This window comes from Haliotis cracherodii, unplaced genomic scaffold (genome assembly GCF_022045235.1).
Source record: "Haliotis cracherodii isolate W230 unplaced genomic scaffold, xgHalCrac1.p SCAF_5, whole genome shotgun sequence".
NCBI lineage: Eukaryota > Metazoa > Mollusca > Gastropoda > Lepetellida > Haliotidae > Haliotis > Haliotis cracherodii.
The window spans coordinates 33,947,225-33,974,130 of record NW_027266308.1 but is presented as its reverse complement, the minus strand read 5'-3'; the positions used below and the strand labels follow the sequence as shown (position 1 = coordinate 33,974,130).

At 36.8% G+C, this 26,906-nt stretch overlaps 1 protein-coding gene across 8 annotated transcripts in view; it reads left to right on the top strand.

Annotated features, from left to right (window-relative positions):
* Positions 1-26,906, top strand: part of LOC139442030 (synaptosomal-associated protein 25-like) — a 126,446-nt gene that overhangs the window by 42,636 nt on the left and 56,904 nt on the right. For 3 of the 8 annotated variants that reach the window (XM_071222791.1, XM_071222787.1, XM_071222786.1), the window contains 2 exons: positions 19,652-19,693; positions 25,614-25,662. In XM_071222791.1, the coding sequence (XP_071078892.1) occupies positions 19,652-19,693; positions 25,614-25,662 (91 nt within the window). Of the gene's footprint in view, positions 1-19,651; positions 19,694-20,482; positions 20,532-21,167; positions 21,217-25,613; positions 25,663-26,906 lie in introns of all 8 variants that reach the window. The other 5 variants (XM_071222792.1, XM_071222789.1, XM_071222788.1 and 2 more) reach the window with 2 other exon arrangements.

Here is a 26,906-nt window from a genome sequence, read left to right as displayed (position 1 = left end):
AGGATGCATTTAATCCCATTTGATGCAAAACGTATATATTTTAAACTAAAGTTTAGCGTGTTTGTTGAATTTGATTGACTATCCATTTCCAATATTTCACTTAAGTTCTTTTCAAACAGGGAAATAACTGTTTATGATTACTCAAGGCTTCAGTACATGTGCAGTGTTCATTATATTTCTGGAAGTTGAGTGTATCACATGTCCCCCTAAGTTTTATCCCTGGAAACTCTTAGGACTCACAAATAGACCCAGATAGACCCAAGTAAATTCAGTCTGAATGTCACCAGCACCTAGTCAGTTGATTTCATTATGGTTAGCATAAGTACTTATTAGCTCGAAGAATGGCTTCTTTTTCAAGAGGGCACAGGTGGCCCAGTCGTCTCAGGCGCCACAATTTGCAATGCAGTATAACGTCCCTTCATCATGCCAGGAACCTTTGATTGTGGGTTCGAATTCTGTCTTCCCCCCCCAATTAAGTTTTTCAGTTTTTCAGTACCATACCTGTGCTCGTCGGTTTCACCAAAGTGGTATAGTCATCTGAGACCTGCATTGCTTTAGGCTTTCTTCCCACGTTAAGCTAACATGCAACAATATAGCTAAAATATTGTTCAAGGTGGCATTAAACCAAATTCACTCACTTACTCATTCTGTTTCAAACCATAGTGTAGGATGTTTAATTTGACACTGTTTAAACTAATGTGTATGTGTGATCCTAGCATGTCTGATATCCGCAGTCCAGTTATCTCAAGTGAATGTATATCTCAGTATAGTTGTTTGAACTTGATGTGGTTTTACTGTAAATCAGATCATTTTGATTACCTATTAGCAAATATTCATTGATTGAGTTTATTTAGTGAATAGAGATATTAAGAAATTCTCTGTGTCTGTCTGACGACGCAAACCAATAGATGAAATTATTCCATTTCCATTATTTTCAAGTATATATGTTGAGTCTTGCTGTTTGAAATTATCTTTGATAACATTGCAGACTCATAATTTATTCATGACCTACACAGTTCCTGATAGCTAGATTTCGCAGCCAATACCTCCGGAATTGACAAAACTCTGACAATGTTTACTTAGGCATATTGATATAATATTCAAATAAACACTCTGATGCATTAATTTAGATATGTTTGTACTAATCCTGTTATGACATCATGGTTTCATTGATTTTGAGAGACTCTATGTTGATGATACCATTGAGATTTCAAACTACATACAGCACCTGACATTTGTCAACATCGCAGTGTGACACATGTATCTAGGTAACCTTTGTGTGTGCATAAGATTGCAATGCAATCATCATAGCCCAATTAATTTTGAGTTCCTAGTGTGACAATATTGTGTGAATATTGTATGTAGCCTCTTGAGGTGGCACACCAGTATTTCTAACTGATATTTGTTCACAGAGGGAGTGCATATGTATTATTGTGCAATAATGCACAAATGTGCTACCTCACATAATGTAATTTAAACATCTATCGCTTTTGCAACCTTGAAGTGCATGTTGCCTGTATTCCTGTTTAGACATTGTCAGGTCTGATAATCACAGTATTTGTTTACATAAATATAGCAAAACAAAAGATGCCTTTTTATGCCTGAAACACCAGTCAGTTTGTGACTTTTGCCACAAGTCCATAACCAGTCTAGTCAAATTTATTTCTGTGAAATAAGTTTGGCCAAAGAAAATCCATACAAACCTTAACATTAAATCTGCTGAAAATGATATCATGAGACATGTTTGGGCCATAGTCCATCAACCATCATTTTGGCACCTGGTAGACCACATCATATGATAAGATGTTGAGAGATGGTACTTTATTGTTCTTGTCACTATGAAGCTGAAATAAAGCCGATGCAATGTTAAATTGTAACTCACTCACTTCTTGTTACCTGAGCTGGCTCATGGTATTAAGGGGCTAAAACAAGGAATGGTCAGCTAGGAGTTAGTATAATATGTCCGAGTGAAATTTATATGTTAAACTGCAGCAAGCTATCTCAGTGATCTAGCACTTTAAAACCGGCATTAGTCAAGACTAGTACAAGCAGACACACGCTTGCACACATACACATTCTTTCATAATTCTATTGGTGCAATAACCTTGAATGTGATGATTAAACCTATTCCATCTTACTTCACCTATTACCTGCGTCATGCTGGATTTTCCTCCCACATAAATCTGACATACTGCGATGTAACTTAATATACTGCCAGTAAATCTGTGAACAGTAAATAATACCTAATAAATAGCTGAAAATTTAAATATTGCATTAAATTATTTCACTCATTGATGTTTGAGTTAGTTCCAAGATCAATATGGTCTCAGTTGAAAGCAAAGTCCCTTTATCTTGTTTGGCATGTTGAAACTGACACCAACAAGGCTTAAAACAAGCATTGCCAATCAAGAATCTCCTATCAGTATGATGGTCAATAATGGCATTGTATCCATATCCCTCAACACAGAGGGTGCGACAAGCTCATTTGCAAACTGTGCCATATGTCGATAGCAGGTTCATGAACTTGCCAAGATGTGTAGGTGATGTCATTGTATTGTTCCAGTGGAGAAATAGATGATAGTTATCACTTTTAAGATGAAAGGGCCATTTTTGCTACAAGTTGATCGATGGGTAGTAATGAAATTTGAGAAACTAGTGGACCTACAGATCATAATTCAAGCAGCCATATTGGTGCCAGTTTGAAGAAAAATGTCAAAATTAAGTTGTTGCATGCCAGATTCCTGCCGCTGAAATCCTCAGATATGACATAGGAAATGACCACTAATAGAATGATGGATGTCAATCAAAAGTATTAATTACATCAGCATGTTTCTTTATGTCACTTGTCCGTAGTTCTTTGTCATATATGTATTTTGTTAAGTTATTTCCATAATGACCAAGCTCTGGATGCAAGTCCAATTCCTTGCCAAGTAGCCAGTCTTGATGTTTTCCATTCCGTAGCTCCAATAGGGTTGGCCTGAGCCAACATCAATTATGGACTGTCAGAGGCCATCATATTGATGTTTGCTTGGCTAGCTGCTGTGTATTAGTAATGCACAACTGCTTCCGGAACAAGACTGAATTGTGATCGTCCCTTCTGTCTCCTCTCACATCGTCTCTGCTCGCAATGAGTAGCAACAGTATCTCTTACTGGCCTATTCATGCCCGCACACTTCACCCTTATGCATAGACATAACATTGATGTGCCAGCTCTATTGTCTTTAACCCTTGGACTTCACAGAGACAGGCTTGGATCTTCTGGCACCAGTTGTTAACCCAAGTGTTTCAACATAGGGGCTGGGATAGTATTGTCATTACATGCAGGGCTCTAGTTACAATGGTTCCTGTCCAGTTCATGCTCTTTCCATGTCCCTCGAGGAATTGAGTTACCTCGTGTTTAGAACATTTGCTAGACATGAGAAAGCCTTTGTTTCGATTCCCCACATAGGTACAAATTGTGATGCCCATTCTTGGTGCCCATCGTCATGAAATGGCAGGACTATTGCTAAAAGAGATGAGACCCCTACTAACTTTTGTGATGGATGGATGTGTGGGTGGTCAGTAATTGATAAATATTCCACGCTGAAAACAGAACACAAAAACTGACAGAAGGCCATGGACACGGTGGTTTAGTTATTCTATCTACAAAAGATAATCATTGATTTGTAGATGTTGTTTTTTTTTGTCTTGCCATAACCTTTGGTATTTGATACTCTGAGATTGATGGGATTGTTGCATTATAATATGCAGGAAGATACTGGTAATGCAAGTTGAGTATGCCAGCACCACTTTCGTACTTGACCTGTCCATCAATCAATGAACATTCCGTTGTGACATGCCAACCACTCCTGACGTGATCAGACCAATAATACCACCACAACAAAATGCGTCCATGCTCAAAACAGATTATGAGACAAAGATTGTTTTGTGTGGAGCTTTTCTGTTAGTGATTGCATAGTTTCAAATAGATGCAATGTGATCCAAACCCTGTGTAGTTGATCGATCACCATGCATGATGACACAGTGGTATGGATTTCACACACTGGTAAATTTCAATCCTCTTTATCTTGTATCAGGTCATTATTTCGTGCTTATTTCATGGCAGATTTCCCTCTTCATGATTCTTGGTATTTTCTGATAAGAAGTTGTCCACCAAGTACTGTCAGTATCTCTTCACACTACTTTCCACATGATTAGCTGCAATATTTCACACTCATCCTTTGGCAGCCTTGCAGCTCTTCAGATACATTATAGTAATAAGGAACAATAATGGAAAATGTACAGACTTTTTGTTACACATTCCCAGTGCTTGTTATAAGAGCAAAAAAATAATGAGGATGAGGTGATTACAAAGCAAGTCCTGGTTGATTCCCAACAGCATGGCTCTTTCAAATTAATCACACAGAAATCTGTATGTCATATAGGAAAAATTTAATCAGTGGTTGATTTAATGATCACTTACCTATTTCATTCAATCTACCGGCTTTAAGGGCCACCATCCGATCCCCACATGAGGCTCTACACAAACGTGGGCACTGGAGATCACTGGAGGCTCCATGGGGGATCAGGCTGAAAACATGCTTTTTGAGATGAAAGAAGTAACCTTGATGAAAGGTCCAGGGATGGTCATTACTGAGAGATGAGTGGAGGAGGGAATGTGATTAATGTTTTAAGAATTCATGTTTAGGACCCTAGGTTGGCATTGGCACCTTTAAGGAAAACTATAAATAAAAAAAATAAATCTTTTTTTTTTCCCTGAAAGCCAGCAGTATATACAGTGTGTGGTCATGTATGTAGGTTAATGTGATCTCCTCCCGGGAGTCACAGCTCTGACATGACATCTTCAACATGAGATATCGAATTTGCATCCCACACATCAGAGGTTTAGTTTGCATAATCCACAATGTTAAATGAGCCTACTTAAATAATTTAAAAGTTGAAGTCACAGGTGCTGCAACCAATTATTACCTTATGGTTTAATGTTACCCAGTGACAATCTATATCAAAGATTACCTTTGGTGATATTTTGACACATATTCATCATGTTTGAATACCTGTCAGAGATTGGATGACTAAAGGTCACAGGAAAACAATCACTGTGGAAATGGCAGAAAAGCTATTTGGAATGAATTTATGATAGGTGGGAGTAGAAGGGAGTGGTGTACTTTCTGTCTTAGTGATTGTATATTACAAATATACCAATAGACAACAGATGAATTAGAAAGATATATTGTCTGGAGTACAGCTCTAAGTGGCACAATACTTTACTCAATTACTCTTAAGATCCTTGTGGTACAACTGCTTTTACTTTTGCCCTCAATCCACTTGATCATTTTATTTTTCACGTCTAAGGTAAATCTGAAAAATCCTTTCAAATATGGTTTCTGAAAGAGAAGCTGAATTACTTTTGACATAGCTTTAGGAGTAAAATATTGTGGTGTTAAGGTAGTATTTATATGGATTTTATAATAAGGCAAGATAAACTGTTGTGAGCATTAAATAATTAATCTTGGTCTGGTCCGGTCACATCCACAAGTGCTGACAAGATCATATGTAGTAGATGGCCATGGAACATGATGAAAATACCATTGAAAAGAAACACATAATGTACTGCCATGTCTCAACATGCACTGTTCTCATGCCACAGCAGCAGTCTAATCATATCTACTGCATGATTTGATTAACAAAAAGCATGTTGCTCAGAATACATTAAAGAAATTGGTTTTCAATATTTTATCATTTGGATATATTTTTAGAATGTTTTTTGTTCAACAGAAAAACGTCCTGATTTGGACAGTAAATGTGACATGGTCTAGTTCATGACATGCATTAGAAGGAGCATGACCCGCATCTAATGCATGTTGATGAACACATACAGTTCCGGAAGAAATGTGTAAACATCATTTGATGGAATTAAAGACCGAACAATTGCACCAAGCAGTATTGTCTTTCAGCAGTAAGTTGCAGAATATGTGTAGAAAATTATTTATGTTCAGATTATAAAGAACACTTACAAAATTCTGAATACTATAGCAGCACACCTCAAGGCCCCGCTTAAGGTCCTAAAACAGGAGTTCCAGTTATGTTTCAAGTGTATCTGAGACTTCAATAAACAAATTATTCAATAACACGAAAGAATTTCTCAGGGGTCGGCTTTTGCCCCAGCTGAGTTGAGTTTATGCACAAGGCACCAGTACAGTTCTTATATAACACTGTGTTCAGGCCACAGGTGCCATGGTATTAACTGATGTCTGATGAAATTTCATTATGGGAATACATTCTACATTGCACTGAGGATAGTCTGACAACAAATGGCAAAGGTTATGTCTCATTACTCAACAGACAATATCAGGACATTATGTTTGGCTGGGTTCCAGTTTGATGTTTATGAAATTTTAATGCAGAGTCAAGGTATCATATGATAATTAAAATAATAGGTGATACTTTGGGAATACTTGTAGTGGACGGCTGGACTGTGTGGCAGCAAATTGTCAGTGCCAGGCTGATTATGTCACACAGAAGACCATCATTCTATTAATTGGCTCGGCTCCAAGATGATTGATCCAAAACTTTTATGTGGTATATCCAAAAATTAATGATTGATGTCTTACTATAGATAGCATACATGTGTAGAGTATGCTGAATGACAAAAATAGACAATACATGAAGTGTCACTTGTGTAAAGTCTATGTCTGATTGTTTCATAATAAATGCCAATGCTTAACATTTTACTATCTTAGATTATGTTGCTATGTCTAGCCATGTCCTGATTGTAGTAAATAGCAAATGCCTACTCAATACACAATTATGTAATATTGTCCTCAGAGTATTCCATTGATAAAATAGGAATCAATAATTAGAGATTCTGTGTAGGTTACAGTATTATTTGCTTACCAAGCTACAGTGACAGTGAGTATGTTATTTGCCCATGCTGATGGGGGATACCAAGAGCTGGTATGCATGGCTGTTTGCATGTTAGAAGGCAAAATGTTTGAAAAGTGGCTGGCTAAAAATAATCTTTCATATGCAGTGAATTAATCTGTTTCTAGAATGAAAATGATAGGAGTGGTTAATCAAACTGAAAGGTTGTTAACAATCCAATAATAAATTTGGACAGTTATTTCAATGATTTATTGGAACTTGTTTGGGCTTATTGTCCCAGTGTTAGAAACAAAATGAATTCAGGTTTTCTGAATTTTCTGGAATTCTTATGAATTCTCAGAAACATTTTAGATATGAGAAATAATGAATTAAATTGAATTAGGCTGGAACTCGTATTTGAGGAATTAATCATTATATTGGAGTCAGTCTAAACTTTCTCAGCGTAATATTCTGCTGAATTTGCATTTTCCATGCAATCTCTTTGTTGATGCCAACCCTATGAATTGTGTTGATATAATATTATATCCACAAGAGGATAATAAATATTATATTTTACTCTGCAGTTTATGTCAATGGAAATGTTTGTTTTTAAAAAATATTTTCAAAATACATTGCAGTAACCAAAACCATGTCTTGGTTGAATGTATTACTCAATAATGAGTGGATAATGTATTGCCAGACAAGTTGTTTCCCAACACAGTCACAGCACACTATTGTGTGTGAACTCTGTTTCTAAATTGTAGATGATTTTAGCAGAAATTGTGAAAATTTGCTTTTTATGGTAAATCGACATACAAACATTTTTGCTATTATCACCTAAGAATGGTACCTACTACTCAATGAGCAGTGATGCCAGCCATTACACTTTTGGTGTAATAATTCAATGATAGGTATGTCGCACCTTGTAATGATGTTTTTTCGATGTTGATGTCCAATATTTTTAATGTTTATGGATTCCTTTGATATTCAAGTTCGAAGTTTAATCACATTAACTCATTCAAACACAAGAGGGGACATTTCTTCTGCTTATTTGGAGCTTTTCACCCTATTTTTCAATAGTGATGCTGTCCCGTGTGGCTTTGTCACCAGCATCAATATACATACATCTAGGCCAAACAAAAATATTGAAGCTAAAACCTACATCGTGGTACTATTAACATTACGCTTTTTCACATGAAATTCCGCTTTTTTTACATCACTGATTACTCCAGAAGTTCAATTTGGGTTGGCATCTCTGCAACAGATAAAAGAGTGTTGACTTCCTTTGCTTGAGAATAAACTCTTTCTTTATGAAAGTAAATGAGTTGCTTTGCGGTTTGTTGTCTACCAAGTTATTGAAATTATGCCCTTTGGAAATGTTGCTATAAGCAAACGTTATGTGAAATATCACACCATTTTCATTTCAATCGATGCTTTCTTTTTCTTACAGCCAGATTTAAGAGGCATGCCCCAGGCAACATGTCTGTACCTACCTTGTGTGTGAAGTGGAACATTGATCCATGTACTGTATAGTGTCTTGTCCCAGACTAACATTTCGAACCACCAACCATGTTTAATGTCTCATTGGCAGAAACTATCAACTGGTCAATGGAGAATATTTAAAAAGTAATTAGTTTTCCTTAAGAATTTGGTTTGGTTCTGAAACCTTATCATTGGGGAACGGGTGCCCCAGTTATCTAAGCAGAGTCAAATGTGCTGGTTGTTGGTTTGAACACCAGATTTGCCTTGGTTATGATCTTTGGTTTGTCAGTTGCATACCCTTGCTCTTGGGTTTCACCTATGTGGCTAATTGACACGTTACACATCTTTCAACTACATCACTTTGGGATTTCTTCCCACATGTTATTACTTTCAACATGATCATTTAACCTTTTCTTAAGAACTGAGGAAAACAATTTTCCAAGGACACTTATAAGATTTATAGCCGAAAGTTTCCAGTGTCATCTGTACTTCCTTTACCTTTGTAGATCAGACGAATGATTCTGTTCAGCCATTGTCAAGGTATTTCAATTTCAATTGCTTGAAAGGATGAGGTATGAAGTGTACAAATAATAAGACTCACAAACACAAGGAATATTCAGTGAATTAACTTCGTTAAAGTTTAATACAAAAATGGCTAATGTCATATTTCAAAATGCAAATATCCACTGTTAATCGACTGTCTGAGCAAAGGCTTTAGATGTATAATTCACTGATTGGCCGAAAGTTGGACCTCCATGGCGCAAACAATATGCAGAGCGAAAACCAGAACTGTTATCCATAAGTCATCTGTTATACATGTATACTTCTGAATTTTACTGGAATGAACATGACATTTTCATAATTTATGGCTAGAGAGATACAAGTTATTAAACTTGTAAAATGGCATACAAGGAAATACACCCGTTCATTTGACAGCAAGAAAGGCTTCATCTGGACAGATGCTGGTTTATCAAGGAACTGGTGATTGCTATTATTGACTATTCATGCCAATCTAAGGTAGTTTCAGACACAGTGTTGGGACTGAACATGATGAAACTTTAGTGTGTTTCTGGCATCTTGTTTGTAACCACCTCAGACATTTTGCACATCACGAATATGTATCTCAACAGACTGAGTTATCTCTTGCTTATTGTATATTTCTTGGAGCAATTTGTTGGTGTGTTATTTGTGGTGGATTTGTGATATCTGTCTGTATAGTTGAAAGATTGTCTGATAGTAGTCTGGTTTTGGTGATTCAGAAATCAATTTGTTTCTGGCAGAAAAAGGAACTTACTGATTGGTATAAGATATATTGAGGATATTTCCTGTGTCGAGTGACATATCATGTTTCTCTCATCGAGTGACAGGGGAAAGGAGATATTTATATCAATTGTAGAGTTAGATGAGAAATTTACAGTTTATGACGAAACGTTTTCAAGATAGTAATAAGTGACAAGAAGTGATATTAACTCCATAAATTTCCATCTGTCATTATTTTGCCTTGTCAATGTGGAACTACTGTAACAATGAAGGTAACCGTTCGTGTATGGGCCAGGCATTGTCAAAGTGCTATGTTCATTGCAAAGAAAGTATCACTTTTCTCAACTTCAGAAAACTCAGCTTTTCCCACTGAAGTTTACAACAAATAAGATTATCACTTCATGTCTTGTCAAGAGTGTAAATTTGGGTTTTAAGAAGTGTTAAAGGTCATCACATATTCCTGTTGTGAAACTGCATATTTCAAAACTTCACTTTAAAAAGTATTTGTAAAAGATTCAAATTATCTGTTTATGTCACACCAGTTTCCATAAATAAGAAGGGGCAGTGGGATAGCCAAGTGGTTAAAGCATTTGCACATCATGCCAAGACCTGGGTACGATTCCCTACATGGGTACAATAGGTGAAGCTCCTTTCTTGTGTCCCCCGCTGTGATATTGCTAAAAGCGGTGTGACACAATTCTTACTCACTCTTTAAGAAGAAACATATTAGCTGTGGTCCTTGATTTCAGTTGGAATGGTCTTCTGTCCTCATGTGAGTTGAAATAAAACATATTGCAATAAAGTATGTATCCATTCTCAGACTAGGATGCATATTTTGTTGATACAGCCTCATGAAGTACTTGTGATGGTTTGAAAGAACTGAAAATGATACCACTTTACGAGTCCAGTTTGCGTGGCCATTTTCTCCTTGTTTGTTCAGACCAATCAGTTATGAACACTGACTGACCAGTCATAACATTCACTCAATAACCACAACAGCCCACTGGTTTAGTGAGCCTGATGTCCATACCTTGCAGCTTGAGTACAATCAAATAAAGCCTGTGGCTAAAGGAGGGCGCTATTATTTACCATTTCAATTTGATTGTTTAAGGTAATATGTCCTGTTTCACATCCTGCTCTGTGCCAGCACTGTAGTCTTGGCTTACAGACAGGGCCAATCATTAATTACACATCATTAGCTAATGGGTGGTCTGGTGTGAGATGCAGCAGCTATTGTCTGGCATTAACTGTGTCCACTGAGACTAATTGGGAAGTGGCTGCAGCTGCTCTTGATGGTGGTGGACAGTGGGATAGAACATTTAACACTGCTTGTTAGAAGTTCAGGACAATGGTGGACAGGCTGGTTGAGTTTGGGTTGTAATCAACACAGGAACCTGCAAGAATTTACTGATAGAAGATGGCTTTGGTTTTGTTTGTAAGACAATAGTATATGATTGTAGGGATGTCCTTTATCAGGAATTAAGTGTTGATATATTGACTCAAAAGTTTTGAGATGTATTGATAACTTGATTAACCAACCCCCTTGATGCCACAGGGACATATATGTGTCACTTATCTTCGGCCCTCGCTTTGAAGTCAAATAAAATAAATTCAAAATACATCACGCACACAAATATACTTCACACTTTTTCATTCTGTTGGAAATTCCCTCTTTTATGATCTCATCCATTATCATTTTAAGCAAAGTAAAACTTTACTGAAAATTAGTTACATCATAAATCTCACATTCCGACATATTACTAAATCACCATTGACAACATTGTTTGGTGTATGTTTTGAAATCTTAATATCGGATGTTTTCTCAGGAAAATTGAATATAAAAATATCATATTAGTGATCAATAGTATCTTGTTTTTTTTATCAAATCACCAATGATCATTCTGAAATGGCTTTCATTATCGTTTGTGAATAAGAAAAAAACCCGCTATTCGTAAATCAAATTGAAATTTTCTTCTTTTCATATTTTGTATTAAAACAATAAATGTTTTTTATTGTTTTTAAACCAAAGAAACTGGTATTGACCTCGGCTGCTGGCCTCGGTCAATTTCAATTTCTAGGGTCCATAAAACATGATATTGACCGAATTGAATGGTCAATAATTGATCAAGATTGTTATCTAGCTAAGTCTATGTGATTATTATGACCCCTCATGTTTGTTGTGAGGGATTGGAATAGTGTCAGCAGTATATCGGCTTTGTCACTATGGCCTGCATTGTGTATTTGTTTTACCATTGTAAAAGTTAAGCATGAAAGTCAAGGGTCTTTGTCATGATCATAATGTTAAGAATTGGAGTTTAAGTGGTGTTCCCAGATTGAAATAATATGACAGCAAACCTCAATATTTGTATGGAATCCCCAACTCATCCAAGTGGAAGAAATATGGATTATAATTTTACAGTGTTAAAAATGAAGCATGAAAGTCAGGGTTCCTTGCCATATGCCTAATGTTATAGTTGAAGATTGAGGGGGGCCCTTGGCTTAAGAACCCATCGCAGCAAACCACAAGGACCCTGGTAGGATTTAATCTCTTTCTTTGACAACATCAGACAATTTAATGTATTATTTCTGCACCCAAGTGTTGATGTGTAACATCATAAGTTCTCAATATTGGCTCTAAAATGTGCCTTCAGACAAATAAATATGTGGTTAAGGCTACAGAAATGGAGAAGTGACCCACAATGATAATTGAGAGGCATCATATTACACTCAGCTGTGTCAATATATCACAAATGTCAGCTTTTGGCCTTGATGAGTGCGACCTAATTGGCAGTGTTCAGTCCTCCAATGGTTCACAACAAAGAAGATCTGAATGCAACCTTGTGTATCAGTTGGTCTTTTCTGATAACCAGATGGAGGTGTCCACTGTCAACTGTCAATAAACCTACTTATGACTGATAGTTATCTCATTCTGGATTACTCTTTCAGAATGGCCAGTGTTATACTTGCATCAATTATTCATAGGGGATATGCTCATGCTGCAGGCTGTAACCAGCATTATCTACTATCATATTGATGCTTGTCAAAGGACAAAGGTCCTTCTTCCATGAATACATGTCTGTTCCTGCTCTTGATGGCTACTCTTTACTAATTTACGTTATTGATGGCCTGCTCGCAGCTTGGATTATAGTTCTTGGATGTGAATATTGTTAAAAGTGGCATAAAACCTATTTCGTATCTACTCATTCAAATTTGATGAATGAAACTTGATCCAATTTGAACTATCATTAATGTAGGTTAGTGGACATTTTGTTACCTTTAGATCAAAGAAATGGAAAAAAAATAATTGTACTGTCCCCATAACCATCCTTTTAAGTTAACTAGTTATCAAACATAGTCTGTAATGCTTTACTGATGCTGACATCTTGTGTACATGATGTACATGAGGAAGCACTCCATTGAATAGTGTGTTTAAATATGTTGAATACAATAACAAGAAGATGACAACAATCTACTAGTCACATGCATTCAGAAGCTTGAAAGCACACGTGAGCTGATCAAAACTGACACACTGTTTTACTATCTAAAATGTTCCATTTATTCCTTCACTTTCAAATGTACAAATGATATGTATGTAGTTTCTTTGCCTTCTATTTTGGAAAACTCACGTTTAAACCATGAAGTTGATTCAATTCCTGCCAAGGATTGCTATTGAGAACCATCAGTCACGTAGCATGTTGCTATTTCTGTGATTTATGAAGGTCCTGTGCCCCTGCCTTCTATGCGCATTATCCCAGACTAGCCAGTAACAACGTGGTATATAGGGAGGCTGATTTTAATTCCCCCTTAGACTCCCCAACCTCATTCTAATGTGATGATTGCACCAGAAATTACAGCCTGAACATATCATGTTTCATCTATGCATGCCTCACACTAAACAAAATATATTCCTGTGATGGGATTCAGTTTTATATCTTGAATAAATAGTTTGTTGGTTCTTGTTGCTAAATCCTTCTTAGGAGATGTAAAGACTTGGAAACATATACAGGACAGAAAAGAAGAAGTTTTTGTGTGCCAGCGGAGACTGAAGTGTGCCAACAAGAAAATTTAGAAAACAGTTGTTTGAAGTTCTGTTCAAAAGACATATCCATATATCAATTTCCATATGTTTTTCCAGTTTACTTTTGCAATTATAGATTTTTATATCTATTTATTATTATGTTATTACCATGTAAATGTAATTTTATCTTTTCCATCGGCACTCCAAATACAAGGAATTCCCTGATATACTGTAAATCATGAAATTGATGTATCACCAAATTAATGCGAGTGTCGATCCCAGGCTTAAAATGTGTCAATTAATGCAACCTCAGAAGTTGCTATTAGCACCAAGACTGTAGAATTAGATTTAAGTGATGGGGTGACAGCAGTTCCATTGAGTAATATCATCACAAACTTAACTTCAACTGCCTGACATGTGATCTAATTGCAATGAAATATAAAGCAGGAAATTCCAAGTAAGGCATATTCAAATGAGATAGATCAGGTTATCAGCGAAGATTGTACAGATTCCAAGTGTTGTTACACACATTGCACAATCGTTTGAATGTAATGAGACAGTGTTATGTATTCACCACAACTGCTGCTGCTAAACTCAACATGTGCACTAGATCGGTCTGTTTTGCTTATAATTATAAGATTACTTGATAAGTAACCAAGAACAAAGACGCTGTCATATACATTGTTGGCGACATCATAACTACGTGATCAACTTCATCAAACAAACTGACCAATCTTGAAACTAATCTTGGTGAGAATCACTGTCTAAAGGTAGTAGAGTTGAGTATTGCTAGGTGTCTTGCGATATGATTCGTAACACGATACGGACTGACAACAATAATGGTATCACAATACCCCACATCAAATAGAAAGAAATGATGAAAATACTGAACTACAGCTCTGAAACCTTTCTTCATACATTTATTTATTGTTATCTCAAAAACTTTAACAAAGAAAACCACTTGAAAAAAAACGTTTTAAATGAAGGGATGGTTATTAAATGTAACAGTTAGTCGGCGTGTCCTCAGCTACCACATCCCTGTGTTCTGCCATGCTTACAGGTGGTGCAAAGCTACTTCTGCCATTTATGTGAGGTAGCTCCACCAGTTCCTGCTCTATTTATAGCTCACAAACTGACGATTAAGTATCGCGTGTACCTAAGTATCGATGATATCGTACAGCCCTAAAATTTTGTTTACCTTGTTTATTCTGACTTTGTTACATATATCATTGTTTCCATCAATGTGCAGTGAACATGACATGACAATTTACTCCAGTATGTTCAAATAAAATTTAGTCACTACTAAATACTTGCATCGTTCACATTAATTTGATGCATTATTTTGTAGCTTACAGTATATGCGTTTCAAAATGAGCAACATACTTTGTATATGGTTCATCTTTTTCCATTGGAACGCTTCCATATAACTTTACCTAAACATGTTTTCTCCATTGTTTTCAAATTGTTTGGTTAGAAAGGTGATGGTTTGTGAATTTAATTGTTTCAAGCACATACCAGTTGGAAGAAGAAATTAGGGATGTACTAGGTTTATGGCATTGGTAATGATGATGTTCCACTTATCATTAATAATCAATGATTGGTGGCTCACATTGCACTGATGCAGTTGCATTTATCGTAAGTATAAATAATTATGGAGAAAAATGTTTTTCGATACTAACTGTATATTTCAGCTATTTATTAACATATGTATGATGTTCATACGTTGAAAGGGGGTACAGCTGGCACAGTCGTCAAAAAGTTTCAGGGGTCCCACATTCTCGCAGAAAATACCAGAAACTCAAGAGGGGAGAGAGAGAAGGAAGAGGATGGGTTGGGGGGTAGTATTCACCGTCCATTCATCTGTCTGCTGTCCATCCATGCAGGATGTCACAGATCTTGAAAACCATACAATATTTCTTCACCAAACTTGGCATACAGATAGGTCTGGTGGTGAACCGGTGCCTTTGGATATAGTTTGAGATTCCATGACAACAAGTTTCCTATATTATTTATTCACAACAAGTATATACCATTGCGGGGGATATCGATGTCTTTGTCCTGTTGTAACCCTTCAATGAGAGGTTGAGGTCATCAAATCACTCTGAGCCATTGGTATTGTTGATTTCATTATCCACAGTAGCACGTAAGCTCGCTTCTCTTGCTTAAATGCATTAGGTATTATTGGGATTGCATCACTTACAACATGAACACCAAAGGCATATTGGCATACTTCAAACTTGAAGCCAAAGTGTTCAATGTGACCAAGTCTGTGATTTGCAGACTATGGAACAGGTTTCTGCAGACACAAAATGTTAATGATCGCTCCGGCACAGGGTCAACAATGCAAGTCCGGAATCCATGAATAAAAATCCAAACAAGTAAAAATTATCTTCATGCTCGGAGACCAAGTCTTGTACCACTGTTAACAAATCGTTGCATTCTAGCCAGACGCCAATGGTGTTTAGTGCGTAGAAACCTTGGGAATTGTCGATGGTCTTGTGTATTGTTTTCAGACGAGTCAGGATTTAGTTTGTCTTTCTGGATAGACATGGATGTGTCTGGAGATGTCGTAACGAATGTGACCATCAGTGTGAGGCAACATGACAGATTTGGGGGTGGATCTGTAATGATATGCGGTGGGATCACCAAGATCACCAGATTGCCTCAGCATGTTGTCCATGGAAGGGGTCACTGGACAGTACTACCAAGACAGCATACTGACGCCAATAGTTGTATTGTTTGCACCTTGTTGGGTCACGTTTTGTCTTTTACCATACCATCGTAGAAAGTAAGGTAGAATTGACTTTCTAAAATATGTATAATTCTATGCATATGTAAATGGTAAAGAAACAAAGCAGTATCATTTTAGAAAGCTAACATCTGATTGGCTCAAGAACCCACACATGCTTTGTTTTGATTGACTCATTAATAGTTACTCTGGATTCACTGACACTGACATGACCTCCTCCGCTTAGTTGTTGCCCATTGTTAAATCACAAGAGAAGTTATCTGAGGAGCTTAGTTGTTCCTGATATTATCTGGTTGAAGGAACTTTACTAGCTGAGTGGTGGACATATTGGTGGGTTTCCAAGATGGCATCGCTAAGTAGTTGGAGACCAGCATGATGCGTGCTCCATTGCCAAGTCCAAGTTCACTCCCCTTAGAAACAGCAGAAGGATCCGACAGATCTCGACTGCCCCTTCCCATACCTAGTCCACGTCTCAACTATCCTTCTCCATGTTGAGAGGCTTTTTCAAGGAACAACAAGAAGACATGAGAGCCATGTTCAGCCATAAGCTGGAGAGTGTTTTTGCAGAGATGGTGGTGTTTAAGGGAGAAAGGGCACCTCCGTACTTCATGGGACAGATTGCCCTACCATGCTGCGCACGGAGGGTCAGGAACTGGGATGGGTGTTTCGGGATGATGGGGTCCATCTCACTCGGGACAAGTCACGTACTACCATCGGTGACAGGAGTTGTCACCAGACTACAGGACAGAATGCTCACGAGTGATGTGGATTCCAACATGCCTCAGATATGGTCTGTTTACAAAGACTCTATACTCTGCGTTGGTGTGGATTACACCGGTGGAGGGAGTAAAGGGCACCTACAGTCTGATCTGCAAGAGATGGCCTCCTCACCACTGTCTCAGGGAGCATTAGATCTGCACAAGCCTAGGTCATGAGTGGTTATGGCTATTATGTAATAGGGGCACTATTGTTTGAATTGTGAACAACTCTTGTCTAATAGTTCATCTTATGCCTCAAAGGTCAAGGCCTTTTGACAATTAATCGAGAAGACTTGATGATATGCACTGAATACCACACACTTGATACTTAATTTTTGTGTATATATTTTGCAAAATTATGCACCAATTATATGACTGGTTTCTAAGGCTAAGGTCACTGCAGTGGACATTTGTTTCTTCAATACTTAGGAAGATCTTGATCATGTTTCAAACAAACTTTACATACACAAGATGTGTATTTTTTTTGGTGGAGCCTTTCAACTTTCAAAGATAATTTTTTTTAGAGCGTTTTTAAAAAATCCTGCACAACCACAGGCATGGCAATCTTTTTTAATCTTGGCTTTCTTCTTTGATGCCAAAGTGATATTGACCTTCTTGTTAGCCATATCATTCTGAAAAAAAATTGATAGTTGTGATATTTCACCAAAACTTTCTGACAAGTAGGCCAACACTTCACAATGTTCAAATCTCTAGATTGGATGGAAATAAGACTGAGAGATGGCGGTTTTGTTTTTTGTATATAAAGGCTGATACCTTTCTGGTGGAAACTTGTTTGTTAAAATAGATCGTCCAAGGACTTGGTGGAGCATGATCAGAACCCAGACATAGTTTCTAGTTGCTTGCACTTGACAACTGGACCAGTCTGGAAATGTCAAGTTTGACATGTTTATTGCACTATCATGACAATGCCTGCCCATTCCTCTCACAGACACTGAAATTAAGTATCAATTAATTGAACCCCAGAAAGGTTTCATTCTGATTCAACCTAGCAGTTGACTGCTCTTACCTCTGAAGTTCCCAAGCCATTTGTGCTGCCGTCTCACACCAGTAATCCAAGTGAACACTGGTCATTCAAGAAACTGGAACATTCCACAAGTCATGACATGCCATAGAAGTTTTACTTTATCTGTATTTTCTCTCTTTTAGAGAAGGTCAAAGTTACATACCATTAAAAACAAATGGACTATAGTGTCCTTGATACTGTTTTCGCTGTATTACGTGCCTTGGGCACTAAGAAAGTTGACAAACAAGCGAGGAAGCTTATTAGACCATGCACATCAAAGATCAAGTGAGAGAAAATGAACTTAGTTCAAATATTGTTGAAACTAAAACGTTTTCATAAATAGGTCATAAGATAAGGTGATTATAAATTTCAAATTTTAATAGTATTTTCCAAGCTTTTTTGTGCTGTATTCAATATTGTCCTGTGTGATTTTCTAATTTGGTTACCATTGGAAAATAGCAATCACATTGAAGTATGTTTTACCTTTGCTCCAGTGCTCCAGTTGCTCCACTACCGGGGATTCAGTAAACCACATCATTACTTTGTGACTATTTAGTGCAAAGAACGGAAACCAATTTATAAATTATCTGCAAACCTTTTTTGTTCAAAAATAAAACACACTGACTTGTTATTCTTGTTGCTTTTTTGCAGCATGTATTAAAAACAGAAATGCATCCTTGGTTTATTAATTATCATTTGGCATAATACAGGGATAGAAATGGACACTAGTTCGCTAAGTCAGACCAGCTTTGGTAATGTTAAAGGTATACTAAGGTATACTTTCTATCTACCAGTGGATGAATGCATGATAAGAAATGCCCTAAAACAACAGATGAACACATGATTTCAAAGGACAACAACCATGACTTTTAAATTTCGGCAAATAAGCTATTCATTCTGTGACAGATATAATTTCAATGCACCAATAACGTGAGTCTGGTCAGTGCTGCTCTAAGTAACAGTGATCTGCTGATTGGTTCCCACATGATTTCGCTGATAAGGAAATAAGCTATATTCAATTGAATGTTGAACAATATAACTGCAGTTATGAAATGGATAAATAATACTAAAACACAGATTCGCTTTTCACCATTTGATAAATTGTTAGACGTAATGGAGATGTTTTAACATGATCACATGACCACTGATCCATGCTCGAATTGGTCTCCAGCAATGTAAGGGGCAAGTAACGGTATTGGGTGGTCAGGCACACTGTGTAGATTGATGCTCATAATGTCAGTCACTGGATTTCTTGGTCCAGACTTCATTATTTACAGACCGCCATCATATAGTTGGAAAACTGCTGTGTGTATTAAAATCCTAAGAAATTATACAGGTTTCAATAATATTCCTAAATTCCCTGTCTGTTTTCTACTATTCAAGATATATCATATTTGTGCATAAAATGTTGTTATATTAACAAGCAGCTTGTTTACAGTGATCCTGTATGATCTGCTGGTTAAGACAATATTCGTAACCATTATGCTTGTTTCTTTCAGTCGCTGGAAAGTACGAGGCGTATGCTTCAGATGTGCGAGGAGGTAAGGATAATCACATAGCAGAGATTCTGAGCTTACAATTATATATTAGAAATACATGGTTATGATTACTTATATATAAAGTATATCTTGTACTTATATAATGAATTGCTATCCATAATAATTGGCTATGCTGTCTGGGAACCAGTACATCTTTTACAAATGGGCAGTGTGTACCTAAAGCAGCAGAACATTCTCGCTCACCACCAAGGGATGATTGCCCCAAATGAACTGCTGCATGCACTACAGACAACTGGTTTGCCTGCTCAAAGCCCGATTACACAGAATACCATAATATTGTTGAGAATTTGTTGTCTTTGGTGGCAAAATCAGAGTGCAGTGTGCAGTATATACCTCTGTATGAATGCCATATGTTCAAAGTCATTAGATGTGCAGACCGCCTCCGTGGTCTAGTGGTAGAGCGTCTGCCCGGAGAGCCGAAGGTCCAGAGTTCGATCCCCAGCTGGACATACCAAAAGACATTAAAAGATGGTACTTGTTGTTACCCTGTCTGGTGCTCGGCTTTAAGGGGCTAAAACAAGGACTGGTTGTCTTGAAGTCTACTGTGTCTGAATGGGGTAGACATGTTAAACTACAGCATGGTATCTCAAGGGCTAGCACAAAAATCAGCATCTGTCTGGACATGTACAAGCAGCCACACACACACGCAAGTCGCTGTGTAAGTGCAATAATCTTGGACATGACGTTAAACCCCATTTCACCTCACCTTAGATGTGCCGAATGATGTTGACATTAACACCAAGACCTGTTTGTTTGTGCACTCTGTAATAGAGCAAGGAGGCTGGTATCATGACCCTTGTCATGTTGGATGAACAAGGAGGTAGGCATTTACCTTGCATGGAGTAGTACACACAGGACTTTTTTTTATACTGTTCTTCAGTTTATTTGTGTTTTAGCTTAAACGTTTTGATAGCATAAGTCACCAGTTTCTGTTTAGTTGTCTTATTGGAATAGGAGGGTAGAAGTTCAAATTATGAAAATGTTAAGGAAATTATGTCATTGTTATCAATTATTAACTGAAGGATTGCTAACCATTCAGTCTTCCAACAAGATTTACAAGACATGTGTTGTAGGCCAAAATAGTTTCAATAATTCTTTTTAGTAAAACTGTGATTCAAAATTCCTATAACCTCAAATTATGTCCTGTGACCTGGAAAGTGACTTGTTGCTGGAAGACACCATCATTTTAAAGGAAGGGATAGTGAGAACTGATTTTGTCCCACCTCCCACCTTTTGTAAACAATTTGGAAGAAAATCTAAAATGCCAATTTATTGTGACCTTATTCCCATTTTTAGTTATTGTTTTTAAACAATGTAAAGATTGAAATTATTAATTCTGAAGTTGACATAATTTCCTGAATAGTCATCCATGATTTGAACTTTTCACACTGTATTGTCACTTTTGATATTTTTTTAATGTCACAAACTTATTTTTGCTCAATTGCTCAATATATAGAGCAAGGAGGCTGGCATCAAGACATTGGTCATGTTGGATGAACAGGGAGGTGAGAGATGCTCGCTCGGTGAAAGTAGTCATGTTGTGGTGGACATGAAAACTGTTGTTGCCCTGTTGCATCATTGTCCTCAACTCATGATTCTGTTTTCAACAGCAATGGTTTATTTGTGAATGTTGTGTTCTTTTATTCACCTCATGGGACATTCATCTATTGACAGCATGAAAAATTACTTCTTTTATTACCACTTGCGCAAATAATGATAACGTGTAGGTAATTTATAAAATACAAGAAAATAGCAGGATAACATTGGGCAGATTGCTTCAGTTGACTTTGTAATACAGTGATCCCTCACTACAACGCAACCCTCGGGGTCCAAATTATTGATGAGCTTTATAGACAATCAGTGGTTTAACCGAGGTGGTGTCGTATGGGGTATATGACCTTCAGCGAATTTAGGTGAAAGAACAGGTAAAACAAACATGGTCAATAAAAATATAAAACATCGCTAGACATGTTGATTTACCATTTAAATTGCATTTCCTGCTCTCCAAGGCATTGTTTTATATGCAGAGATTAAGATTACCGTGCGGACTTTCTCATAAACTAAGCCAGAAATAACAATCAGCTGTGCACACGTTTCCTCCCAATCTATCGGTGATTCAGTTAAAAAGTACCCAATAATACAACTTCAAAGAATTTTGATGCAATGGTCGAAAGAAATTGTATCTGAATTATTTTATCAGGAATAACATATTCCAATATCGTGTTATTTTAGTTGCAGCTTTCATGATATCTATTTAAAATTATAAGAACCATAAGCGTAGCACTTTCGTACAGGTGGTATGCAGGATATTTTTACATATGGAACAATTTGACCAGTCATCGTAGGGACTTCCCACACTCTGTGTATTTCGATTGCGAAAACGATATGTTGACATTTACTTGTCAAACTGCCTAAAATATGACTTTTAACAAGTCAAGGTATGGTATTTATGATATATGTATCATTATCTTGCAACTAAACTTCGTTTCAAGGCTTCAGTAGTGGTAATCTGACCGTAATTGCTGTAAATAATGGTGAGCTGTGCAATCTACCGATCACTTCGCACACGATTTCGCCAAATTTAATGTTAACATTATTGAATTAAATTTTGAATAAAATTAATAAAATATATTACAAACATAAGTCCATGTAAACAATGAACACCTTTTTATGACCAGATATTCAGTTCAGATTTGTTGACTTGTATTTCCGTTTTACGTGATAGCAGTGGTCAGCTGATAATGTTGTAGCGATGTATCAGAATATTGGTACATTGCAGTACCTAGTGATATAGCACTGAGGTTGTAGCGATGTATCAGAATATTGGTACATTGCAGTGCCTAGTGATATAGCACTGAGGTTGTAGCGATGTATCAGAATATAGGTACATTGCAGTGCCTAGTGATATAGCACTGAGGTTGTAGCGATGTATCAGAATATAGGTACATTGCAGTGCCTAGTGATATAGCACTGAGGTTGTAGCGATGTATCAGAATATAGGTACATTGCAGTGCCTAGTGATATAAGCACTGAGGTTGTAGCGATGTATCAGAATATTGGTACATTGCAATACCTAGTGATGTAGCACTGAGGTTGTAGCGATGTATCAGAATATTGGTACATTGCAGTGCCTAGTGATATAAGCACTGAGGTTGTAGCGATGTATCAGAATATTGGTACATTGCAGTACCTAGTGGTAGTGGTATAGCGCTGGTGTTGTGATGTATTGGAATATTAGTACACTGCAATACCTAGTGATGTAGCACTGAGGTTGTAGCAATGTATCAGAATATTGGTACATTGCAGTACCTAGTGATACGAATAGGGCTCAGGTTGTAGCAATGTATCAGAATATTAGTACATTGCAGTACCTAGTGATATAGCACTGAGGTTGTAGCGATGTATCAGAATATTGGTACATTGCAGTACCTAGTGATATAGCGCTGAGGTTGTAGCGATGTATCAGAATATTGGTACATTGCAGTACATAGTGATATAGCACTCGCGTTGTACTGCCTTAAAACAAACCTTAAATGTCAAAGAATGGATACTTATATCATACATGCCATATTTGTTGTTGTTTAACTATTATGTGTCAGCATGTTGTTTTCATGATTGAAATAATGAGACAAACATAACAAATATCTGGCGGAATATGAAAGTTATTTTTTGTAATACTATTGCGTATTTCTAAACAATCACTGGTAGATTTGTAGAAAGTGTGTGAACAGCTGATTGCTGTTTCCACTTAGTTTACGTGACAATATACATAATTTTAATTCCTGCATATGAAACAATGCCTAGCATTACAGGAAATACAACTGAAATGGTAAATCAACATTTCTAGTGATGTTTTATCGCAAACTTCATTTTTCATTCACCAATTTTTTTTCTCCTGTTCTTTGACCGAAAATAATAAATTGTATTTTTACTGCGTGCAATATGTGAAAAAGGAACTTTTCCCAAGACTCGTACTCAAGAATTGGTGTGTGTGCATGCGTGCGTGTGTGTGTGCATATATATACTCAAGTGCACACTATGCACAACAAGAGATAACAGTAGCTCTGTGCTGTGGAAATGGCCCTGGTTGTTTGAAAAGAGGCATGCACCTTGTGTGTCAAATGAATAAATAGAATACAAGCATATTGAAAAAGAAATAGGTTTTTACGATTGGTAACATAAATTTTTCAGAATGATCTGTCACCAAGTACAGAAGGTTCCACTCATAACGGTTATCTGAAGCATCTTTAATCCTCAACAGCACCAATTACTGACATCTTTATAGGAACACAGTAGTTATTTTTCTTTTCCTGCTTTTCTCAAGTGGTTGGAAAAAGAAAAATAATTTAAAAAAAACAGAAGTGTGGAAAAGGTTATTGGCTGCATGTGGCATTTGTAACCCAGTCCATAATCAATACAGATTTTGTACTGATGAAAACCTGGGTCTTCCACAAACCGTTATGTCAAGTAGTCAGATTCCTGAGGCTTGTCTAATTCTTAAGGTCATATGCACGCATAAAGTGCTCAACATCAGCTGCTTAGGATGATGTAATGATTATGAGTTGACATATTCTTGTAGAATATGCCAGGCGGTACATATGATTCATGGTAATATTATGAATTTTTTCTATAGCATTTAGTGTCCCTGATACCTTCAACCAGGAAGGGATATCTCCTAGGAGATTATGTAACGGATGGTAAGGAGTGTCATGTGCAAGTAGGATGCTGGCAAATTACCATTACAAGAAATTGTGTTGGAAATTTGATAGTCAAGTCCTGAATGAATTATTTTCGATTTTTATGTAAGAGAGGTTAAATGTCAGAAAAAGTTATCAGGACAGTGACAAAGCAATATATGGAATTATGAAATGAAAACTCCCAATCTTTTATATTTAAGATATAAATGAGTGGGAGTTGTTTATCATCCAATAAAACTCTGCAGGGAGAATAAACCATGAGGGGCGCAGCATCAGTAAATCATAGATGGGCGATGTTGAACCATTTCATTTATTATTTATTATTTTGGATAATAGCTGACATTAAATCATCTTATTAGGGACCTGTAATTAATCATAGAGGTGATGCCCAGTGATATTTCTCCATCATGAGTATACAAACAAGATGCATACACTAAGTACATCTTTGATGTGGTTTAAGCCTTATATAGATATGTCCATTCCCTATATATGACCCTTCTGAAGGGTATTTGCCCAAAGGTCACCAAGTCTTTGCCTAAGATTATCCAGCCTGTAAGTCAGTGATGGTGTCCCATCAGGTGTCAATGACGTTTGCTGTTTTCATTTCATTCATTTCACTGTTGTACATTCTGTTTCAGTTACTTTTTACAGATGTTTGTCATGCAGAAGCATCATCAAACACATGAGAAACGATTTTTCAAATCTCTTCGCTTAAAGGTCCCTGCTGAGGGAAATCAACCAAAAAAGGATGATGCTAAGTTGTTGTCACATGAGACTTCACAGAAACCATGTGACCAAGTCATGTCACTCATCACTCATCAAGTGATTTGATGATGCTTCTACCCACTGCAAGTGTGCACAAGAAATGGAAGGATAAATTTCTCTGGTTGAATATTTTGAAATGTTAACTGCACATCTTCACACGTAAATGATAATGCATATACATGTCCAGAAATGTCTTGAGCTGCCATGTTCATTGGTTCATTATGGAGAAAAACTTATCCAAGTTTGCTCCAGAGAGTTCATTAGACAATCAACTGTACATAAATATGGTTCAATATGTGCAGGTGTTATGTTATTTATAAAATCCTCCACAGTCTGTCAACCATTTCCATTTCTCATGCAAAACATATTTATTGTTTTTTGTTCGGTATTTTTGTTTGTTTGCATGGCTTGTGTTGCACTGTTTGGTTCCTACCTTTCAGAGTCAAGATGTAGGGGTGAAAACTCTAGTAATGTTGGACAGTCAGGGAGGTAGGTTGTGATTAGTGGTGGGACGATACACTGATGCATTGGTGGATCGCGATTGTTTACTTCTCGATACAAGTATCTATCACAGTCTCACACTAAGTAAAATATATCGATTCTGACCTTGAATGTTTTTTTTAATAACTGTTCCACTAAACACTAATCAGTTGTGCAAGTTAATAGTGAAAACATACATATTTTCATTTGTTGTGCCATACTTGACACTGCCAACTGTAAATCGTCAGTGTGCTTAGGTATTTGGCCATCCTGTCTATGAAAAAGATGGCTTACGCACTGTAGATAAGAGCACATGCAAGTATCTCGAGACATATCGGATCGTGAGTAGGGTATCGTGATACGTATCAGATCCCACAGTTGGTGTATCGTCCCTGCCCTAGTTGTGATGCATGCTGGGACATGCAGTACCTTGCTGACAATACTAACACCACCCATTATAGCAGCTAATCTCATAATGGTGGAGATTCTGGCAGAATTAATGTGCATTTGCACCAATTATGTTGTTAATGCTGAACACAACACTACTACATTGTTTCTCCTGATAACCCTATTGTTCATAACATCTTTTTACGTCTCTGCAACAGTTTTGAAACTGATAAGACCACATATCTTTGTTTGTGTTGACCTTTACTTGTCACATTATGCATAGATGGTAAAACAAAATTACACTTTTTCTCATATGTCCTCATTCTTAAGAAAGGTTTGTTTGAAGAGAACACATAGAAAGTGTATGATTGGAAGTTTGGTTTAAAATGATAAGAACAAATCTTTGAAAGGCATTTAGAAGTGATACACATTAGGAAGAGAATTTATGGATGTCAACTTCTATTTATGAGGAACACTAGGTTTCACAGTACATGCTTACTCCTTCATCAGGAATTAAGTTTTTACAAAATCAACCGAATGATAATAAGGTACTGAGTTTTGGGGTATTGGGGGTGCTGTGATTTTGTCTGCAGACGGAGATAAGATATATTTTCAGCTTCTGCTGCAAGACCAGATTTATTTTTGATTAAGAAAAACACCTGGCAACAATGTAATTTATGTGGCAGTTAATTTTGTTCCTTTTTTTTTCAACGATTTTAAGCATACCGTATTTGACGTAATAAGCCCCCAGGGTGCTCTCAAAATTAGCAATAGGGGGCTCTTTATAGAATATTATTTTGGTGAAAAAAAACAGTTGAAAGATAAATTTTGTGGTTTATGCTGACAGCCTGAAATGTTTATACACG